The sequence below is a fragment of the Trichomycterus rosablanca genome, chromosome 25 (assembly GCF_030014385.1).
Source record: "Trichomycterus rosablanca isolate fTriRos1 chromosome 25, fTriRos1.hap1, whole genome shotgun sequence".
Classification (NCBI taxonomy): domain Eukaryota; kingdom Metazoa; phylum Chordata; class Actinopteri; order Siluriformes; family Trichomycteridae; genus Trichomycterus; species Trichomycterus rosablanca.
In genome coordinates this window covers 15,121,229-15,145,221 of record NC_086012.1, presented here as the reverse complement: position 1 = coordinate 15,145,221, position 23,993 = coordinate 15,121,229, and the positions used below count along the sequence as shown (strand labels likewise).

The 23,993-nt window shown below is 39.6% G+C and overlaps 1 protein-coding gene across 2 annotated transcripts; it reads left to right on the top strand.

Annotated features, from left to right (window-relative positions):
- The first annotated feature begins 1,826 nt into the window (after positions 1-1,826).
- Positions 1,827-23,894, top strand: arhgap45a (Rho GTPase activating protein 45a). Of its 2 annotated transcripts, none has more exons than XM_062987385.1 (23): positions 1,827-2,053; positions 3,705-4,053; positions 9,990-10,130; positions 11,062-11,146; positions 12,205-12,277; positions 13,825-13,900; positions 14,047-14,181; positions 14,352-14,413; positions 14,981-15,091; positions 15,241-15,321; positions 15,515-15,694; positions 16,345-16,482; positions 16,922-17,112; positions 17,727-17,848; positions 18,336-18,434; positions 19,043-19,153; positions 19,373-19,536; positions 19,769-19,957; positions 20,267-20,404; positions 20,687-20,925; positions 21,102-21,321; positions 21,854-21,920; positions 22,012-23,894. In XM_062987385.1, the coding sequence occupies exons 1-23, from the start codon at positions 1,964-1,966 to the stop codon at positions 22,260-22,262; spliced, it is 3,312 nt and encodes a 1,103-aa protein (XP_062843455.1). In that variant the 5' UTR covers positions 1,827-1,963; the 3' UTR covers positions 22,263-23,894. The 2 variants fall into 2 exon arrangements, with proteins under 2 accessions (XP_062843455.1, XP_062843454.1); XM_062987384.1 differs by having other exon boundaries at positions 3,690-4,053.
- The last annotated feature ends 99 nt before the right edge of the window (positions 23,895-23,993 follow it).

The window sequence follows — 23,993 nt, the reverse complement described above, 5'->3', positions numbered from 1 at the left end:
AGATGTTAAATATATAAAATTGTACACAAAATATAAAAGAATTATTAATAGGCTGATTACACATAATATTCATTATTTATAGGGTGCAGCGTGTAGGAGTCAAAAACCTAAATGCAGAGTTGTACTGTACTGTAGATCTGCTTGTACATAACCGTAGCAGCCACAATGCAGAAGATTCTCCTGATAATGAAGCTGGAGGAAACGCTGCTGTGCTTCACATCGTGGTGTTCTTTACAACAGCAAGCACATGTGTAATGGTATGCTCACTAACACCCTTCCTCTTGTGTTCTATTGCTTAATTAAAAAAATTCCTTAACTCCTCTACAGCATCATGATGCACCTGAAATTCTGAAGAAATGATGCACTGTTATGCTGTGTGCATTCCGGATCTTTTTAGTGAGTCATATCAATTGACTCTGCTTACTGATAAGAATCGACTCTTTGGGTCTTTCAACACGCTTTTTCTTTATATGGAAATGAGCTGTAGTACCTCAAGGTTGTTTGTTTTTGCCAGTATATGCCTTTAACTGTTAAACAGTTTTTTTTATATTAAAGTTAATTGCGCTGTACCTCTTTTTTTAATAAATGTTTTAAATAGGCATTGCCATGCACATTTTTGGTGGTCTTAACCTGTTGGCTCATAAATGTGAATCGGCAATTTGTTGGTGAAGAAAGTGTAATGATGTGAATTATCTTCGTGCATTGACCTTATAAACTATAATTTACTTAGTATGGGTACTTCACTGGGGCCATATAAATAGGGATAGTATCTGCAGTAATGGGCCATAGACATATTTCTAGCAAGGCAGCCTTTAATTTACATTACATTTACATTTACGGCATTTAGCAGACGCCTTTTCCCAAAGCGACTTACAGTACAGTTACAGTATACAGTCTGAGCAATTGAGGGTTAAGGGCCTTGCTCAAGGGCCCAACAGCACCAACCTGGTGGTGGGGCTTGAACCAGTGACCTTTTGGTTATTAATCCAGTACCTTAACCACTAGGCTACGGCTTTAATAAGTCCATAGTGATCTAAAAACCCAAAAGTTCACTTGACTGGACAATGTCACCCATGTTCCAGCAGCTTATTATGGTAGAAGTGTTTTTGGTGCTTTTAACAAGTGCCTCAACCCTCAATTATAGTCATAGTACATTATGTGGAATGCAGCAGATATGGGCAGGTACAAAAATTTGAGTGACTTTGTTAATTGATGAGAGACTGGTATAATAGACTGGTTTGAAGCAGGGTGATTCAAACCAGTCTACAGTATTAAACCAATCTATTATACCACATGTGAGTACCCACAACGGTCCAAGGAGGGACAAGGCAAAAGCTGCCGACCAGCTGACAACAAACTTACAAAAGTAGTAACTTTTAAATCAAAACGTATCCAAGTATGTGTTCCAGTCTAGATCTTTGAAATCCCATAAATACCATGACTGTACGTGTTCCTTACAAGTGTATGTAAACTTTTGACTCTAAGTCTATTAGACTTGTCTAAAACAATTCTTTACCTAAAGGAGCCGACTCAATCAACCGACTCGTTCTCAAACGTCACATCAGTGGATGACAGCCGTGAAGCAGCAGTTTTGAGGGTGTCTGAGTTCATAGCTAAACGAGTCGATTCTTCACCTAAAGGAGCCGACTCAATCAACCGACTCTTTTTCAAACGTCACATCAGTGGATGACTGCCGCGAAGCAGCAGTTTTGAGGGTGTCTGAGTTCATAGCTAAACGAGTCGATTCTTCACCTAAAGGAGCCGACTCAATCAACCGACTCTTTTTCAAACGTCACATCAGTGGATGACAGCCGAGCAGCAGCTCTGAGGGGCTCTGAGTTCACAGCTAAACGAGTCACGACTCGTTAAACAAGAGCTCGCCAGCAGACGTGTATCATTTTGGGATGTATATGTTTAAATAAATTGAACTCTCTTCACTTAATTATACTATAAAAGCTAGGAAATGTTTTCTCGGAAAAGAAAGGAGCTTTCTAAAGCGCCGTCGATTTCAAAGAAAAGTCAGTCAGGAAATCCTGCAGCTCACAGCAGCTCGGTGAGTTCAGCTTCCTCTCAACTCTTTATATCACACTAAATTAATTACACTATAATTTAATTAACTACTTATAAATTATCGACTTTATACACTCACTGCCTGCTTAAATGGTTTATTTTACAGAACAGAACAGCCTAACGTGGTTTAAATACAAAACTAACTGGCAGTTAAGTGCCTGAAACGGACGTTAACATCAGGTCACGGTGTTCCGCACAGATGAATTATAAATTTGAAATAAAAAGTTTACATGCACTTGTAGGAGACATGTATTAATTTTTAGTCTCAGGATATTGATAATTACTGCAACTGTGGTTGTCTTTGACAATAACTGCAGTAAAACCCTACTAACATACTAGAAATGTCTACGTTTATTGTGGGTTTTCTAAATGCATGACACAAATATTTATACAGGAAACCTAATATTTTAATATTTGATTATATAGTTAACAGGGTTGATTAGATCTCAATGAAATGTTTTGCTTTTCTGGCATGGACTTGACTTTTAAGTACAGTCCACAAGCAAGCACATTATCAGTTGGATTAGGACTCGGAGAAGACCATGACAGCTTTGGGGTATTTGGGTTATTTTCCTGCCTAAACAGACACCAGTTTTTAAAATACTACTAGTACTTTTTTTGCAATGCAGTAGTTTAACTTGTATTAAACAGCTCCAGAGCAAAATACTACCACAGTAAGTCCAGTGTTGTTAGGTTTGAAAGCCTCTGTTTATTTACAAACATACTTTGGTCATTGTGGCCAAAGTATCATCATTGAATGATTGTTATTGAGACAAAAAAAACTTCTTCTTTTTCATTTCTATGTGATCAGCAGCAATCTTTGAGGCTTCAAGCTGTCAAAATGAAAGAAGGGGGCCTTCAAACGAGAGTTGCTGTAGTTTACATTTGTTTGTACAGATAACCTTGGGACCTAAAGATCTCAGTTTAATTGAGGCACCAAACTAGCCCTAATTATATAGATGCAAAGTCACCGGTTACAGTTAATAATAATCATTAACAAGCAATCGGAAGCCATGCGACAAAGTTAAATTGAACAATAAGTGTCTGCATGACTAAATGAATAATCTGTGTTGCTGTTTGGATTGATAGACCCAGTAGATTTGGTCTTAATTTTAGAAACCCCTCAATAAACTATTGAAAAAACAAAGTATTGTATCTTCTAATCATTCTCGGTGAAATCCCGAGAGTGTTGTGATGATATAAGTTTTGTGTTATATAATTACATGGAGTGAAATTGTGTCCTTATTTTTGGATAACAAAAAGTAGAAAAAGTAAAAGGCTAGTTGACTTTTTTATGAATTTTTTAATATTTTTTTGAATTAGGGTTGTGTAAAGGCCAAAATAAATACAGGGTGCCGGTCTGTTTCAAGGCACCACACACTTCCCATTTACTCACACACCTAGCCAATCATCCTGTAGCATTTTTTGGTAAACCAAAGTACCTGGAGTAAACATTCCCAGGACCTAGATGCTTTTAACCATGCACACTAACTCCTGTTCCACTTTGATACAGCTAACAGTTTAATTAACGCATGTAATCCATCCGTCATTATTAACTCAAAATTTCATCTCCTCACATCCATCTCTTTCTTTCTTCTTCTTTACGTGTGTAAACCCAGCTCTCCGTTCTTCAGGAGCAGCCTCACAAAGACACTACCGATGGCCCATCAGCATTGGCGGTGCCAGATCTGGCAGTGCCCTCTTCATGTCCTGGCACTCCGTCCTCTGTCCACGCTAAACTTGCGGCCTGCTCATCACCTGCCGCCAACTTAAAGCGCTCCACGGGTCTCAACCGCTGTCCCAGCGCTGCAGGCTTCCCCTTTCAGACGGCTGGAACCTGGGGCTTTATCAGGAATCAGGTCAGGAGCACCGACACCGCAGAGGGGACGGCTATTGATGTGGAGGACATTCCTCCGTTACTGAGGGACGTGGCGCGCTTCGCGGAGGCAGTGGAGAAGCTCAAGGATGTGGTGCTGTGTGAAGGTAGGATCTTGGGTTCAAACTATTACAGCAGTTTTTCAAGAAATGTTTGATTTTAATGCATGATAGTAATTTAGGAGTTGGGTTAAACGTTTAATGGAAGTTCAACAGTAGGAGGGATGATTATCTGTTTCCATTATTGTTCATGGTTTTTGTCAAGATGTATAAAGAATTTTAACATGAGTAGAAAGCTGCGGCTCACATAGTATAATAACAATTTGAATTGATTGGCTATTAACTATTTCCCACCCACCTGATCTGGTTTTCACTGGAAGCTTCTTTTTAAAATGTTTAATTCATTATTATTTTATAAGAGCACCAATCCAACACACATTAACTTGATTGCTCAAACTTTGGAGCAGCTGAGAGCAGCCAACCCACCTTCTGTGTGTTTTATTAGTTGGACGAAAACCAACATGGACACAGTGGAATATGTCAAACCTCTCACAGACAGTGACCCAAGGCAAGGTCTGAACCTAGGTCCCAGGGCCGATGTTGCACTGCACCACCTACTGTAACGATTGCTCCACAGGGCACAAGTTTGAATGGAGAATGTTACTTCAGGGCTAGTGATGGAAGTTTTGCATATTTTTGTAGCCTAGTGGGTTGAGCTTTGGGCTATTAACTGAAAGGTTGAGAGTTTGAATTCCAGCTCTGCCATGCAGCCACTGTTGGGTCCTTGAGAAAGGCCCTTAACCCTCTCTGCTCCAGGGGCGCCGTATGATGGCTGATCCTGCGTTCTGACCCAGCTTCCAAACAAGCTGGGTTTTAACCATTTAAGAAGCATTTTTAATCCAGGCACAAATGTTTTAAATGTTTTTAATGTGCAAATAAGGATTTAAGATGAAATTTGACTGTCCACTGGCAGTTAGTCTGCTTGTGAGCATAAGTGACCAAACTATTGAGATGACATAATTTTAAAGTAAACCAAGAGTAACCAAGCTTGTTAGTAATGTCTACATAATACAGAAACAGGAAATGCATACATGAATAAATAGAAATATGAAGGCTTTATATATTTAGGCATATATTTTAGTCATGTTTTTAACTATTTTAAATAAATGACGTTTTTGAAACACATTTTTCACACCTATAGAGAGGTATGATGGAAGAGGAAGGAAAAGGCTTGTGTGTTAAATGTTTTGTGGCGACTTTACACACGTCTGGTTGCATAACTGCACCACTTTACTGCGATTAGCCAAGAAGCATGCTACACTACTTTCTGAACTTTACTCTTTTATTTTAAAACCATTTAAAGTTAAAAGAGAAAATTGGTCAGAATGGAAAAAGTAGCTTTGATTAAGCAAGCTTTACTGCAGCTTTAATCACTCGAGAATAAAAGAGTAAACTTTCACAGCTTACTGGAAAATATATTTAACTGCATTATAAAGCAGAAACGTTCCAGCACTGCGTGACAACGTTCACATCTGGTGCTCAATTAAGCAAATACAAGTCACTTCTTCAGAGAAGCTTAAATAAGTTTGGAGACAGCAGCATGATAACTGCAGATATAATACCAAAGAAATAATAAAAATACAATAAAGTATCACCCAAATTATTCCCTACAAATATACCATATGACCAAATGTGGACGCCTGACCATTGACCTTTCAAAACCATGGACAATAAGTCGCAAGTCTGCAGCAATTATGTGATGCATTCATGTCAACATGGAGAAAATAAGCACTGTGAGCAGAACCAGTTCAGCATTCAGAATTTAGATTTTTTTTTATTTAAGTCAGTTGCCACCAGTTCATTACAAGCACTAACACCACTTACTAATTAAAAAAGAAAGATGCTGTCAGGATATTACATCATTTGTGACTGTATTATAATATGAGTTCTACCTTTATACATGATTATACTTGTTGACATGATTGAAAATGAAAATAACAGAGCCAAATGACATTTGGTTTGTGTTTTAAGGTGAAAGGCTTGACTTTACAGAACTTGGTGGGAAAAGACACAAGTCCCTCACCCAACCATCGTGTGTCTATGCGGGCGCCCGGCTGGCTAATAGCAGAGCTGAGATTCGAACCCCAGAGCTCGAGATCTCAGCACTGGTGGGCTAGCATGTTTTACCCCTGCCCTGACCCAGCATCCTATAAAGCCATTTTAAGGCTCTGGGACTTCAGTGAACCACAGTGAGGGCATTGAAAAGAACAAAATAACCCAGATACACATCTCACTTGGCCTTGCTTTGGCTTAGATAGGGGTGGCATTTAAAATTTAGAGTGGAACTTTTTGGAAGACATGGGTCCCAGTATATTTGGCATAAAGCTAACACAGAAATCCAGGGTAAGAATCTTTCTATCAACAGTCAAATATGGTAATGGTCATGTGATGGTGTAAGCTCTCTTCCAAATGCTCCTGAAGAAGATCCTGTCATCAGTCTCTGATCTAAAGCTTAAACCCAGTTGGGTTATGCTATGTCTAAATAACCAGAAAGGCCAGGTGAGATCTACAGCACCACCTCGCCTCCGTCTAGTGAAGGCCGAGCTACAATCAGTCTGCAGCTTGTCAGGCCCGACGCACTTCCTTCAAGTACTGCTATTTTCATCAACACTACTTCCTGTTTACATTCGCCTAGCTGGGTTGGGTGTAAAGACAGAGGCACAGCATCATCATTTGGGACTTTACTAGTCAAATTCACCCTTGAGGTTTTTTTTAAATATACAAAATGTAAAAAAATGAGAAAAGTCAACGTTGTTCATTGTGGTAACTGTGGAAAAAGTTGACAGGTGCAGCTGGTAGCGTGTAAAGGAAATTCATAAGGTCTTAACATGGCCACAAATATGTTGGCAATGTTTCTACTTGGTGAGGTTGGATTTTTGGCAGAACCAGCCAATGTTTCTTTGGTGATTGAATGTGTTATTTAAACTAAAAACAGTAATAAAATGTTTTACAGTATCATTTAGATATCTGGATTGGATATACATAAACTTTTAACTTTATTGTATATGTTTTAAATATTAGAAAACATCTATTGCTGAGTATGAGCTGTTTACCTTTATGGTATTTTGTTCTAAAGAGCTGTTTCAGTCCTTTAACACTACATATATAAGGTTTTTTGTTGTCTTATGTGCACCTTATGGTTTGAAAGTGCATACAACCCTGAAAGTGCTCTAATATAAGCTAGCAGTGACTGGGGAGGTCCTTCCAGAGGTCCTGAAGGATGAGCTGTAATCACACTGACAGTTGCCAGGGGAAATTTTCCCTTTATCTTTATTATAGTTCAGCCGGCTCAGATAACCTTCTCAGCGTGGAATATATTGAAATTTAAACTCCCTGCTGCAATGAAACCACAAAGACCTCACCAAAACACATAAAATAACATCCCACAGACAGACAGTGTGTATAACGGCGTGTGTGTTTGTGTGGGTGAGCGAGAGAAAGAAAGGGGCCGTACTGAGGTGTTAAAGCCATTAACTGAAAAATAAGTCACTGTGGAGTGTGATCACACACTCGCTCTGTTAGCCAGACAAAGTCTGCCATTGTTTTCTTCTGTTGCTATCATCAGCAGTTTGTGTTTTATGTTGTTTTTGCTTTAGCGTGTGTGGGTTTTTTTGTTCTTAAAAATATAAAAAAGTATGAAAGATAAGAAGCCTGGACAGTAAAGAAGGAGAAGAAAGACCCTTTTGGACTTTTGAGAACAAGTGCATCAGAAAAGATTATGACCCCTGAGCAAGTGTATGAGATTGCCAGAACGGAAAAGGAGGCAGTGCTATGACAGGACGTAATACAGTAGTGAAATGGGTATGAAGTATGAAGCACATTAATAAATAAATAAAAAACAAAGTGTAAGAAAACAGAATGAGATTAAAAGTTAGCACATATAAATGTATGAAATAATGATTTAAACAAAAAAAAAACACAAAACATGAATATAATATGAAAAATATATTTTCATATCATTCATTTTTATCAACCGTTTTATCCTGGTCAGGGTCGTGGTAGGTTTCACCAGAATACATTGAGCATAAAGCAAGAATATTCTCAACAGGGAGGCAATCCATCGCTGTGCTTTGGCCATCCCCTGGGTTTCCTCCGAGCCTCTGGTTTCCCCCCACAGTCCAAAGACATTCAATGAGGTGAACTGGAGATAAAAAATTGTCCATGACTTAAACTTGAAATGATGAATCTTCTGTAACTAGTGACTTCTTGTCATGAATGTAACCAAAATGTGTAAAACATGACATTTAGATCTTAATAAAATAAATAACTAAGTATTGCTCTCTGTTTGCTATTAAAAGGTTTGTGTTACAGCACGATGTTGCTGTTCGTACACATACATCACACGTGGTTCATTACGAGTGTTCTTAAGTGCAGCGTGTGTCGTCTGTGTCCTGTCTGCTTCCCTTTAATAACCTGATTTGTTTGCTTTTTGAAGAAGTTCTTTAGGTCAGACACGGTGCTGCTTGTCTGACTGAGTGACTCAGTGACTCATGATCTGAGTGCATCATGTTTGTGCTGTGTGAGAGGTGAGCAGGCTGTAGGGGACGTTCCAATATTTCCCAAATCCGGGGGCAGCGAAGCGCTGTGCTTTACAGTGGAGAAGAGAGAATTGAGGATGTTTATGGTTGAGTGCAGACATTCTTCTTTATCGTTGACATTTGGCATTATGGCAAATGTTTAATTAAGCGACAAGCTTATAGAGTCACATTACAATTAAAAACACATCACTGAGTTCCATACAAGTCTGTATACAAACCCCATTAGTGGAAAGGTTGGGTTCAAATCACGCTTCGGCTATTGGAAATTAAATGTAATGACTTTTTTTATCAACCAAACAACAACAAACAGTGACAGAATCAAAATATCTCTGTGCCCATAATTAAATCATATCAGCAAATGCCTGTAACTTGTTTTATTTATACATTTTTTCTAATGCCCACACATGAAAGATGTATTTCTGTGATTAAAGAGTTTAACAAAGACCTTTTTTGTGAAATACAAAAACTTCCTTTGCTTCCCTGGAGATGAGATTTCATCAGCACTCAACCCTGTACTCATTACATTGTTTTATTTAGATGTAGCAGTGTTTAGGTTTAGTTGTTTCTTATGATTAGGGCCCTATTAAATTCAGGGGGAAATGTGCTTAATTTCATAGACTTTGTTTTTCAAATATCACAGATTTCATGGATTTTTAAAGAAAAGAGCCACATTTCACGTCAGTCATTAAATGACACTCATAAATTGAATGATAGAATAAATGGAAGCTACAATACACAGCGTAACCTACCTTGAAAGAACTGGTTGGGAGTGTTCCAAACTCATTTACCCGAATCGTGTTTTAGCTGCTTTACACTTCAACATCTTGGACAACTGATTGCTAATATAACCGAGTTTATATAGAAAGAAATAAACTGTACATAGACAAATTGGCTTGTTCTTTCGAGGCACAGCACAGACTACACAGAGATGATCAGGTGTGTAGAGAAGCGCACTTTTCCACTGATTATGGAATATTGTGCCTCATATTTCGAAAAATGTTAAATTACTAAACACAAACCTTACATTTTAAATTTGCTAATTGCATATTATACAGGAAACAGCTCATTTCATGGTTGGATAAGTCGTGGTGTGATGCAGAGGGATTTGAGGTAAATGTACTGACACATTTCACACAGTACACTCGTATTTCCTTTTTCTTGATGGTAAACCCGCAGCCACTGGTTGGTAGAGCTACTAGTGCTAACCAACAATCTGCTTGAATCATGTTCTCTGTTCATGTGTACACCGTGTACAGTGTGTGTGTGTGTGTGTGTGTGTTCGTGTGTGTGTGTGTGTGTGTGTGTGTGTGTAAACTCATACTTTTTCAGCAGTCGTGGGCTGAGAAAAACATAATAGACCACTGAGTCACCCAAGTGCAATAAAGAATCATTAATAGTTTATTCTTTTCTCTTCCCCCCTTCACTTCTCTCTCTCTCTGTCTTTAGAAAAGGAGTCTCGGAGGGCTGTGGCTCATGAGAATTTGGGCGAGGTGTTGCGTATCCTGCGGCAGGTGATCAGCACCTATCCTCTGCTTAACACTGTGGAGACCCTGACTGCAGCAGGCAGGCTCATCTCAAAGGTGAAAGGTCAGTGCCTCCCAAATCATGTACAAGCTAGGATATGTGGAAATAGACTTTTACTGTACTGTACATGTGTATATGTATGACAAAGGTTATAATTAAAAGCTTGTTTTCCCCATTACAGCTTCTAAGCACATAACGGTGTAAAGATACTTTGGTTTTTTTTTTCTGACATTTGCAAAACAACATTATTTTGTGCATTTTGAAATGGGTGCAGTCAAACTGGCCTAATTTATAATGACACAGAAATTTCACCAGCTACAGTCAAACACAATTAATAACAGAAACCATTAGCTTACATCTTGAACTCGTTGGTTTGAATCTCAGCTCTGCTACTGACTGGGCGCCTACACAAACAATGATTGGCTCGTTCACAGGAAGGGTGCCAAATAACTGGTTTCCAATATCTGGTGCAGTTACGACTTCTGCTGGCTGACCGATGGCTTCACAAATACGGGGGATAATGGGATCAGGTGTATGTCTCTCCGTGCGTAAAGCTGATGCACGTGTGAACTCACCTCGTGCAGGTGAAAAAGATTCAGTCAGGTACTGCACATGTCATAGGGGGTGTGTGTTAGTCACGGCTCTCCTCAGTCAGAAGTGAAGGTCAACATCAGTAGAGCGGAAGCTTAATGCAATCGGGTAACTGGATACGACTAGATTGGGAGGAAAATTGGAGGGAAAATGCAAAAAAAAAAAGTGTTTAGTTAAACAGAGATAGAACACTACTGAACCGTTTCAAACCAACAAATAAATATAAACGTAAAAGCAACTGCATGTCCCTTATTCAAATGTAGTTCTCTTTCCAGTGCTTTTGTCATTGGAGATATAGTCAGTAACAAGCAGAAGTAAGTTTGAGTTCTTTTCAGGGCTCACAGCATTGTTTTGTGTATCATTTACACACCACACGGCATTGTTTCATGTGTCCTGTGTGCAGGCTTCAGTTATGAGGGCAGCAATGAGATGCAGAAGAAAAACTTCGAAAAAGCCATCGAGACCATCGCAGTTGCCTTCAGCAGCAAGTAAGTGGAGTCGAATCTGAACTAGATCATGTGCTCTGTTATTCCATGTAAAAACAGAAGTAGGCGTCTCAGACTGAGTCAGCGTTAAGATGCTGGATATGACTAAAGTGCTAAAGCAGCATTTCGGGAGAGGGGGGTTAAAGTTGGGATTAAAATGTTTTTAAAGTTTAGAGAATGTACTTGGGCTTTGCACATAGTTGTATAGAAACAGTCTGTATAAGGGATTGTTTGTAATAATTAGTATATCGTTCAGGATCACTACATTGACATATATTAAAGATGACCCTGGTAATCCAGTGGATTATCTTGTGGAGTTGGTCTCAATGGGTTTACTCAGTTCTGCCTGAGAAATCTGATTACTACTGTAGACTGCATGTAAACATTGCTAATATTTCCATCATTTACATTTACAGCATTTAGCAGACGCTTTTATCCAAAGTGACTTACAATTATGACTGAACATGATTTTTGAGCAATTGAGGGTTAAGGGCCTTGCTCAGGGACCCAACAGTGGCAACTTGGTGGTGGTGGGGCTTGAACCGGCAACCTTCTGATTACCAGTCCAGTACCTTAACCACTGAGCTACCACTGCCCATCAAGTAACATCCTGTGTCTTTTTGGTACTGGATCATTAAAGATGATGTTTTAGTTGGATGGGCCTGCTGCTTATTGGTTAACAGTGTTAACAGTACCACATCGGAGAAATGACGATTAATGTAACTAAGTGTGTTTTGTTTGGTAATGTTGATGATCGTCATGTCATTATTTTATAATTCAATCTTTAAAACGGTACTAATACACACTGTGTTTACATCATTAAGCCAGCACAGAGAAATAAAAAAATGAGATATTTTCTGATATTGGGTGATCTGCTGTAGTGAACTCTAAAAATATGAAAGCAGCTGAAAGGAAAAATAAATAAATAAAAGTAATACACACACAGGCTTTTTACACATCACTTCAGGTTCCAGTACAAAGCCTGAAATGCCTCAGTACTCTTGCAATTACACTCTCAATGACTCAATTATCATCATCATCTTTTTTCTGGCTTTTTCCAGTGTATCAGAGTTGTTGATGGGTGAGGTGGACAGCAGTACCCTCCTGTCTCTTCCTCCCACTGAGAAGAGCAGGGTAAGTTTCCGCCTCAGGTTACATGTATAAAAGTATGTGTAGCAAACTGTTCCTGAATCCTGAAACAACCTGCATGAGGTTAAGCTTTATATATATGGCCAAACTTTTGGACATGTAAAAAGAGGACATAGACTTGTGTTTTTCTTCAGCCATGGAGAGAAGTGTAGCAACATGTGTATGATATATCCAACCGTTCAACCATTTCCTAACTGTGTGCTTGTAGAAGAGAGAGAGAGAGAGAGAGAGAGAGAGAACAGAGATCAGAGATCGGTGCGGATGTTGTAGCTAGAGCATGTTTGTTGCTTCCTGATCAACGTTTGTGTCATAGCTTCCTCTTTGCACCCTCATGCACATACACTCCACTGACTCAGTTGCACACTTTTATTAAACTGCCTTTATTGCACAACAGGAACTAAATTCTGCTGGATCTGTCTTAAGAACACATGTATTTCTATACATTGTATATGTAAAACTTCTGCTCAGTTTAGCGCCAAAATTTAAAAGGAAGAAACCGAAAGGCCATGGAGGTCACTCAGCCACACACTACAACTGTCGTTCTGTTTCTCTGTAGCATGCTTTTTTTCTGTGACCATGACACACACTTGACTGCTTTTAATGACTGGTTAAACTAGAGAAGTGTCAGTTTCCTCTTTTCCTCCTTACAGTTCTGGTAAATGCTGCAGTTAAAGTTAGCATGTATGTTTTCATCCGTTCCTTCCAAAACCCCAACCGAATTTAGCAGAACATTAAAGACATGTAAACTATCAGCTGCAAAAATCACAGCAGTGGAATTTATTTTATTTAGCACTCAGCACGCCACATGGCCAAAAGTTTCTGGACATCCCAAAACCACATCCATTCAAAATGAGGGTGAATGATTTGACTAGGACTGGTTAACCTTATCTATTTCTCTTTCTCTCTTCCTATAAAAAAGACTGTGGGTCAAACATCTAGTACAATTTCAGTCAGATTTAACATACTTCTGGTCATTGTGGCCAGATCACTCAATGTTTGTTTTATTTGACTCCAAAACTCTTCTCCAAGAAGAGCAGTTAATAAACCCATGGTGCTGTAAAGCAAGGTTTTTCAAACTTTTTTACAAGGGCTGCACATTTTGTCTATGATTTTTTTATGCGACCCTTACTCTCTCTGCTCTGTACAGTCTGGTCCCACTGTGGTTTACAAGATGTTACATAAAGCCTCCACAAGGGGACGTTTGCGTACAGGTTTATTTAATTATCATTATTTTTCTCTGCGACCCATTTTTTTGGCTCGCGACTCCCCCTAAAAAATTTAAAAAACCCTGCTGTAAAGTAAGTCTGACTGTGAATAAGTCAGATGATGCCAAGACTTTCTCATTTATAGCAGGCCTGAATATTTGTACTTCTTAAATTACACTGAACGGTTTGGACAAATTTCCTATTAACACCCAAACTAAGGTGACAGTTTGGGTTTTCTTGCCGACCTTGACAATGTTTTGAGTTTAACTCTATATATGTTTGGCATGTGGTATGTATTGTTCATTTCATGCATGTGTTCATGAACAGTCAATGGAGAACCTGTGTGGACTGTCGGTGGGACAGGCCATGGAGGGAGTTGGCCGATGTGACCATGAGGAATGTCGTGAGTGTCTGTTTTTTATCCTTTACACTTTAAACCTCGCTGACGACCACCTTAAACGTCAGTTTTCATCTTTAAACTTGATTTTCTGCTGTATTGTTGGGCTAAAAGTGTGTGTGTGTGTGTGTGTGTGTGTGTGTGTGTGTCAGCAATGAACGCAGAGCAGGTGGACATTCTCCTGCAGCAGAGTGAAGGAGGAGTGGACTCTGCACTGAGTTATGCGAAGACAATTGCCAAGTACATGAAGGACATCATCAGCTACGTAGACAAACGCATTGCACTCGGTAGCCCGACAGTTCTTACTCTCCTCTTGAACTCTTTGTTTTTTACAGTTGTTCTGTATGTGCATCTGTCTCTGTGTAGTTCTTAGTTCTTCTGTAGCAATCAGAGATTAATCTGAGCCCGTTGGTTCATCTGAGTTTGTAATGTACTGTTTATTGTGTGTGAATGGTAGAGATGGAGTTTGCCAAAGGACTTCAGAGGCTATACCAGTCAAGCAAACACAGCATCACTCAGGTAGAGAGTTTTGTTTGTGTGTGTGTTAGTGTGTGTGTGTGTTAGTGTGTGTGTGTGTGTGTATTTGCCCATGTCCCTTAGACATAATATTAATACTGCCATGTTCAGAATTAAGCACTCGTGGGCATAGAGGTACATTACGGTAGCCTACTACCTCTGGGATTCAGGGTTCGAGACCCTAGATGTGCTATCAGCCGGTTGGGAAAATGGCTATGTCATTTGGAGTGGGGGTGGTGGTCAGCCCCGTGATGGATTGGCGACCCGTCCAAGGTGGACCCATTGTAATCCTGAGCAGGATAAAATAGTGGTAAAACATGAAAAAAAAAAAAAAAAAAATGAATGAATGTGCAAACTGTACCATGACTGTACCATTTTATGCTGGTCAGTGTCACTGTGTCGCCTGAGAAACAAGTGGACCCATGCCAAAAAAAGCTAAGCAATACCCTGTGTGTGTGTGTGTGTGTGTGTGTGTACTGTATATACATCAATGAGGCAAAACATTCAGACCACCCCCAGTTATTTTTATAGGATCTGTAAGTACTAATGTCCCCTCTCCATTTTTGTCAGACCCCCATGCCTTTGCTGTCTATCTACTCTCTGGCTCTGGAGCAGGACCTGGAGCAGAGTACAGGGGTGCAACAAGCCATGAATTCTCTTCTCACACACTCGTTTCTACAGGTAACACAATCACTGTTACAAATACACACCAGTTTGCCAGAGATTGTTTTTAACAGTGACTTAACTTTCAGTGATATACATGGACAATGACATGGACATGGACATAGTCTCACAGTATCTTATTTTCTGTCCCTGAAATGCTCCTTTAGCCACTGATGCAGCGTAAACAGGAACATGAGAAAAAGCGTCGGGAGATTAAAGAGCAGTGGCAAAGGGCCAAGAGGAAACTGGTATGCAGCTTCACTTGCTCACATTTTCATCCTTTTGGCATCATTATGAACAGCAGTAAATAAGAGTGGGAGTGTTTAGCCTGATTCTGCCATGGTTTCAGACTCAGTTGTCCATCAAGCTCATGGTGGGTGTCCACATGGTTCTTGTCAGCATCATTTCGAGTGTATGGTTTCATGTATGTGCCCGTTCCAGGCTGATGCTGAGCATAACCTGCGTAAGGCACGGCAGATGTACCTGACGCGCTGTGAGGAGTACGAAAAGGCACGGACGGCGGCGAATAAAGTAGAGGAAGAGCACGGCGGAACAGGAAGTGGTTCCACCCACAAGACTTTGGACAGGAAGAGGCGATTAGAGGAGGAAGCTCGCAACAAGGTCAGCTGATTTCAGGCAGGAAATGACACACGAAGGAGATTCAAATTCAGTGGAACTTCTTGTCTATAAACAAAAAAAAAAATGCTGTTTAGAAAGCAGTTCTGTCTACACTCACACTTTGTTTAGCACTGAGTGATTATGTGTGATGTGTAAAGCTAGTAGAAGTGATTGCCGGTGTCGGTTGGGTTGGGTTGGGTTAGTTGACGGGGTTCCTCATGGCTGCTATCATGTTGTCATCAGATGGCAGTGCATGACTCTCCATATGCGATGCTGCTCTCTGTGAGATTCTGTCTCTGGCAGGTGAAAAGAAGCAGTCATTGACTGCAAACGTGTTGGTGTGGGCGCATGAGAACCTGCGGCTCTCATTGGTCAGGGTGGAGGTCTGCAGTAGCTGAGGTAGTTACAGTCAAACAATTGGATATGACTGAAGGAAAAAGGACCCCCCCCCCCCCCCCCCCCCCTCAAAATATAAAAGCTGTTCAATTCAAGAAGTTTTTTGTGTTAATAGAGGACAATTGTGACTCAGTGGCTAATGTACTAGACTAGCAATAAGAAGGTTTAAGCCCCATCACCATCAAGTTACCACTGTTGGACTCCTGAGCAAGGCCCTTTTTGGACATCTGTGTGTGTGTGTGTGTGTGTGTTTTCAGGCAGAGGAGGCCGAGGCCACATACCGGACGTGTGTTGCTGATGCCACCACCCAGCAGCAGGAGCTGGAAGACGTGAAGGTGAACGTGCTGAAACAGATCCAGGATGTCATCAGACAGACTGATCAGATACTGCGTGCAGTAAGACTTCCCTCTTACCCCCACACACACACACACACACACACACACACACACACACACACACACACACACAGATTACTTTATTTGGGGTTTCCCCTTGAAAAAAACCCACTCACCTTTCACCAGTGTTAGTCACACAGAATAGGCTGACATGTTTTCTGTACAGGTGAGACACTGTTGCTAGGAGCTTGTAATACTGTTAGAACATTTTACCCTGCCCTAGTTTTTGGGAAATCACACACGTAGATGTTGTCAGTCAATGGTCAGTTTCACACACACATTCAGTTCTGAATCACACAATTACATAGTAATTTTTACACAAGACCAGACTTGATTAGTGTCTGGTAAGCTGGCCCAGTACGCAGTAAATGATTCACTTGATGTTTAAATGTGTTTGATGTGATGTAATTGCACCTATTTTTTTTACTTTCATCCACAGTGCACCATATCATACTACCAGATCCTGCACATGCAGACGGCTGCGCTGCCCGTGCACTACCAGACCCTGTGTGAGAGCTGTAAGCTGTACGACCCGGGTCAGCAGTATGCTGCACATGTCAGAAACCTGAATCTCAGCGCGGAAGCCGTCACGGTGTACCAGTTTAAACCGTACTCTGCCTCGGGGGCACAGTGAGTTACACTAACACTGCCAGGAAGAGACACTTCAAACAGTCCCTGATTACAGGGTGTTTTAATACCTCATATTGTAAGGTGTGGCTGGATGGGACGAGAAACAGTGCTGTTATTTATTATTACACTGTGCGCTGCAAGTTTTCAAACTGATTCCCCTTCTTTAATCAAACTGCTGCATTTCTCTCCAGCAAAGACATTTAATTGGTACTTGTTGGTCAGTTTCATGGACTTTAGGTTCTAAAATAAATATTGGCTTAGTCTGGGGGTGGTGACTGAAACTAATTAAAATAGTACACAGAGTACGCAGAGTTTTGATGCAGGCTGAATTAAGTAATTAAACTTTGTAAGTAATTTTAAAGGGAAAAAAATAATTAATTCCCAACAGGCAGACAATCATGTGTCGCAGCGGTAAATGACGTTAGGCAACTACCGCTAGAACCCAGGGTTTGAATCCCCTTCAATGCTATCTGCCAGTCAGGCGTCTACATACAGATATGATTGGCAATGCCAATATCTGTTCTTCCTGATAAATACACTGCAATATGAAGACATACAGGTATTTTAATCTATTTTAATTGTCTGGGGCTGACGTAATGGTTTGCTGATTTCAGACATCCCGCTCGAATGCGCCAGGACAGCATCAGTGATGAGCATCAGCAGATCAACACTGAGACCTCACACACCAGTGTGGATGAGGTGACTGGAGAAGGAAGCGTGGTCAAGCACAGACGAGGTCAGAAATGTGATTGGATATAAAATTATTAAACCTTCTAAGAAGAAGAATAATTAATAATAAATAATAAATTATTATCAAATAGGATGTCACTATTTAGTGTTCCAATATTGCTTTTGCTTAAAAATTCTTTCCCAAACCTAAACCATAAACTTCATTTCGGGGTGTAATTTGTAGACTGGTCAAAATGTAAATGTTCAATTTTTGTAAAAGTATTTTTTAATAATAGAGGAAGTGAATTTGAATAATGATATCTGAGTAAGCATAAATTAGACAATTTGAGATTGTTTTGTGGCATAGTCTCATTTTTTTAATGTTCATGTTCATGTTCAAAAACTGGAAGCATATGTCATGTTGGGGGTCTAATTGCATGATAGTAGAATTTGGATTTCTTTCTGAATGTTTAAGTTTGTGTGTAATTGGCTTCCTTAATTTGTTTTATTAATTTACTCTTAAATTCCCTAAAATTTCTTTTGTTGCTTGGCAGGTCGAGATCATCAGGCTCACAAGTCCTGGCCCTCCACCCTGAGTGACACTGATAGTGTTGGAGGAGGAAGTGGACTGGGATCCCCCACCACAAGCACAGGTACCAGCCATAGTACTACATAACTAACCACAAATCCAGGCTCATGCTTTGGTTAGTTTACATATGCATGAATATAAATATAAATATTGCAATTTAATAACTGAAATAAACAGAAACAGAAATATACCTTTATAACTAATATAAATGATATAATATGAATAAACTAATGATTTCTTTCGGCTGCTACTGTTAGAGGGCGCCACAGTGGATCATTGAAATGGACATTAAATAAAGTCAGACTGAATAATTGCAACCTTCAAACAGTTGTCACAATTTTGCAGGATTGGCTGTTTAACAGGTTCTTAAGGCTTAATTCTCAAGGGGACAGTGGTAGACTAGTGGGTAGAGCCTTGGACTATCAATTGAAAGGTTGAGAGTTCAAATCTCAGCTCTGCCTTTTAGCCACTGTTGGGCCTATGAGCAAGGCCCTTAATCCTCTAGGGTCCATTGGTACTGTACAAAGGCTGACCCTGCGCTCTGACCCCAGCTTCCTAACAGGCTGGGATATGCAAAGAGAGAATTTCACTGTACTGTACATGTATATGTACAGTATATATGACAAATAAAGGCATTTTATTCTATTCATTCTATTGAAATGTGTTTTATAGGGGATATCCCAAAGGCCCAGAGACCAGTCTCAGCTGGTACCCTGTCATCCACTGAAGACGTTGATGAACAGGATGGCAATATGGCCTCCAGTATGACCTCTTTTGAACAAAGTGAGTACCTAAATCTGTCATACCTCAAAAGAGTAAATAGTTGAAAGTTTGTTGATCATTTTTACTTCTAAATACTATTTAAGTAAGTTAACAGCTAGTTATTATTACCAGGGATTTAGTAGAATTCAAAAGAACAATGTATGTTATGGTAATAGGTGCATAGGAACATATTCCTCCGTCTGTATATTTGCAGCATTATGTACTTGCGTGTAATTTTAGGTATGAATGGAATTGAACCTGAGATGACTGTATCCACTGGACCATTTCGAAACGTGGGACTGTCCAAAGCTGCCCGGACCCATCGACTACGGAAACTCCGCGCTCCATCCAAGTGCCGCGAGTGTGACAGCTATGTGTACTTCCAGGGAGCAGAGTGTGAGGAAGTAAGTTAGAACTTAACCTTAATTTTAATAGGGAAATGTCTGAATACATTTGTGACGTTTTTGGCACCTCGTTCGTGGTTATAAAGTCTTTACTTTTCTGGAACTGACTTTACACATTTCCTGTCTGACTAGGGGGAAGGGAAACTTGTGTACAGTTTATTTCTGGCTGACCTGAATGTAATCACATAGATTTAAGTGAACACTGTACCTTGTGTTTTGTGGCATTTTTCAGTGTTTCCTGGCCTGCCATAAGAAGTGCTTGGAGTCTCTTGCCATTCAGTGTGGTCATAAAAAGCTGCAAGGTCGACTTCAGCTCTTTGGTCGAGATTTTGCCCAGGTGCTACCCTGCAACTCAGACAGCGTGCCCTTCATCATCAAGAAATGCATTCAGGAGATCGAGAAGAGAGCACTAAGAATGAAGGTAACTGGAGAACTGAGGTGTAGATAAACCAGATGTTTGCTGTTTTTTGTTTTTCATTATAATACAGTTTACATTTTCCAAATTCCATTTGTTCTTACACACAAATTGTAGTGACAGTGAGGCATACAAATTTGCTTTGTGCATCATTACCTTGCATGTAGCCCCAGGTGTTTAATGTTATTTATGGCTTTGTAATATTAATGAATAAAGTATTGCTAATCATACATGTTTTCATACTGTTATACTGTAATAGTTACCTGTATTCATGTTTAAACAAGCTGATGATTTAGTGTGTGCCCATTTCTGTAGGGAATATATCGTGTGAATGGAGTAAAGACACGTGTGGAAAAGTTGTGCCAGGCATTTGAAAATGGGAAGGAGCTTGTGGAACTTTCTCAGGCGTCACCACATGACATCAGTAACGTTCTCAAGCTCTACCTGCGCCAAGTAAGTATGTTTTAGCCGTTCATTGTTAGATTATTAGGACTGCTGCAGAGAATTCAGACAATAAATATAAACACGTTGACAAATTGACCTGGTGGATTGTGACAAAATTGACAATAATTGTATTTAATATTAAAGTGTTATTACCGGTAGCACTCTGTTAGCCCACTACTGCTAAGATCCAGTGTTGGAATCCACAATGGTGCTATCAGCCAGTCAGGTGTCTACATACAGATATAATTGTCTGTAAAGAGATTTTACATCCTTTTTGAACTTTCCCTTCAGCTGCCTGAGCCGATTATGCCGTTTCGCATATACAACGATCTAATGGGGCTGGCAAAAGAGAGCCTGCACTCTGGGGTCTCAGCTGGAGGAGAGGGCACCAAGGGCCCTGAGCTGCTGGATCTTGGAGAGCAGACAGATCCCAAAATAGTACATCTTGTGGAGAAACTAGGAGAGGTGATGAAGGAGCTCCCACCAGCCAACACTGCCACTCTGAACTACATAGTATCCCATCTACACAGGTGAGAATAACAGGACTCGTTTAGAGCTGAAGTCGTTAGCACTTAACTTTGTACTGAAGTATTTTAGTAATATACTACACTCATCTAGCATTTTATTATGACAAATTAGGTACTTTTGATGTACATTTTTGTACATTAATACAAAATGATTAATCTCTCGTCTCTTTCTCCTTCAGAGTGGCTGAGCTGGAGCAGGATAATAAGATGAGCTCTAGTAATCTGGGCATTGTGTTCGGACCGACTCTAATGAGACCCAAACCCACCGGTGCCACCGTCTCCCTCTCCTCCCTGGTGGATTATCCTCACCAGGCTCGCATCGTTGAGGCCCTCATTGTTTTCCAGAAGCAAATCTCTCCGACATCCTCATCCTCTCTAATCTTTACCATTCATGACCAGGTGAGAAAGGACCACCTGAGAATTAGTAGCTCATACAAGACATGTTTGCGTTAGTGTTTACACTCAAAACTTTGTCTGAGATGTTTACTGTAAGAAATGAAAAGCTTTTTGCAGCATTGTTGTTTAGTTTTGGGTCCAGTAGTGTTTTCATTTGATGCCAGTGTACCATTTTCAGAGAAGCAGCCCCATATCATAGTACTAAAACCTTTTCACTGTGTGTGTGGTATTCTTGGGATCTATGTGCAACCCTTCGTTGTCCAAACACGATCAGCTAAACACTTGCCAATGAGAAAAATAATTTTGTTCTAATAAAGCAAATTATGTTGTTCTGTTGTGCTTCTTTTTAAGCATCAGGGTTTTATGAGCGATGTAGGACAACAGATGATTCCGGTTGGTTTTAAGTGTTGTTTAATAGTTCAGGCACTTAGAACTTCAAAGAGCTCCTGATTTCTACCTGTGTAAAAAGCCAGTTGTGGCTGTGTAGATGCCCTGTTGGCTGATAGCACTGACAGCATATAACATTTCTTTGTAGGAGAGTGCTGATGGAGCACAGGAAGCCGATGAAGAGCAGAGCAGACTGATCTCAGAACAGGATTGTGGTGAGAGAACAACCTTCCAGTATTTGATACCTGTATGTGAATTTGTGAATCATGAGCACATGCCCTAAATACTTAGTCTCTTCTTTTACAGTTAATTCAGGCTCGTCTGGCTCTCGGGAGCGCTCTCTGGACTCAGATTCCGAGGCAGAGGAACAGGGGAAGGTGAGTAAACAGCGCCATCCTCTGGTTAGTCAGGAGAGTGAGACGAGCACAGAGGATGACCAGCTGAGTCCCAGAGTGAGTCTGGATCTAAGCTCAGTCGTACCGGAGACTATCCCTGAGCAACCGGTCAGCACTGATGATCCTATAGAAGCAGATACAGAGGAGCTCTCGGACCAGTAAAACTATTTAAACAAGCAGAACTACTACGGTAACTTTCTTATTGCTTATTGGTAATATTATGCCTTAAATGTATATAAACTGTGGAGAATCCTGTTGCTGCACTATGCTTTGATAATGTTTGATAAAGTTCCAATGCACTGAAACATTCCTCACCACTGTAGTTTTAGCAGTTTTGTTCTTTATTTGACTAATCAGTGTGGCTGTTACTATCAATGCTGATAGTAGCATCGTGTCTATTTACATCTTGAATGTTTTTATAGGCACATTTTTATAGGGGTAAAGTGAAAAATTCGAACAACCATTTGATTAGGTAAACTTTAATGTCATAACAGCTTCTGAGTAATTTTCTGTTTAATCCTAACTTCATTAACATGCACCAAGAAAAGCTTTTATTAGCTCTACAGTTTCATCAGGGGCCAAAAGGTTCATTTAATACCTTTAACATACACATTGGGGATTCATAATGGTTGACTTAACCAATATTATCTGATAAAAAGGGAAATTCTTTAGAAAGGAAAATTCATAGTTGTCCATATTACAACCACCTTTACAACCATAACGAATTGCTACAGAGTCAAGTACTACTGAAATTAAAACTACATAATTGTGCAGGTAAATAATCTGTATTACAGAGATTTTTGTACTAAATGTTTTGTTTTAATGACTTTTGTTGATGGCTTGGTGAATTTCAGTATTGCAATACTAAAACTTTTAATGAAATTGTATTTAGACAAACAAGGAAACTTAAATAAGGGATGAATTGACCTTGTATACAACATGTTCATACTGCTGGTCAGTATGATACTTTTTATACCTGTATTGATGACTGAAGTTTTGACCAAATTTTATATTCTTTTGTATTTTTCAAAATGCCAAACTGTATTCAGAGAGGACGTTTACATTTTGGTGTATTTAAATATGTTTGTCTGACTATTTTTCTTAGGTTTCTATTTTTATTGTAAACATAATTGTTACCGTGTGTGCTTGCTATCTGTTTCTGAAATGTAATATGACTATTAAAAGCTCTGAGTAGTACGTAACATTCCATTGTACTCAGAAGTAAGGAAAATGAGGCCTACAGCTAAGAGATTTGTAACAAATTAATCACCCGGTTCAAAACAGACAGCGCTTTAACAAACACATCTGATTAAACAGAACAACAATGGTCATGGCTTCGCTTCAAGCTGCTGTAGCCTTTTAGGATTTGGAATCTACTGCTACATTTGATAATATTTATTAACATTTTTATTAATTTTATTAAGTTCCTCCCATGCTTAAATAAAATGAAAGTAACAAGATGCAGTTTTATATACATTAATAAAATTCCTGAGTAGAAACTTATGTTTTACACAAGCCCAGGACTTTTGTTGCAGTCAGATTTTCAACTGGGTGCTTTCTGAAAACCTAACATACTTTTGGCTGAATATTGGTTACAGTCCATAGTTTTTTTGCTGCTGGCAGCTGTGTTTTTGTGAGTTGAGGTGCTGGGACATGATCAATGTGGTTGTGAGTGGTGCCAGCTTCAATATCAGACTTCTGAGTACAATGGACAAGAGCATAATTTTTTGTATTTGTTATTGTTCATCTACTGTGTCAATTTATTCTGGAAATAATAATAATCCATAAATATAACTCAGGTTTTTGTACTTACTGAATAAACAATATTCCTTCACTTACCTTAAGGCTACATTCAGTAAAAGAATCTAATACAGACTTTGTAAGATGTAAATA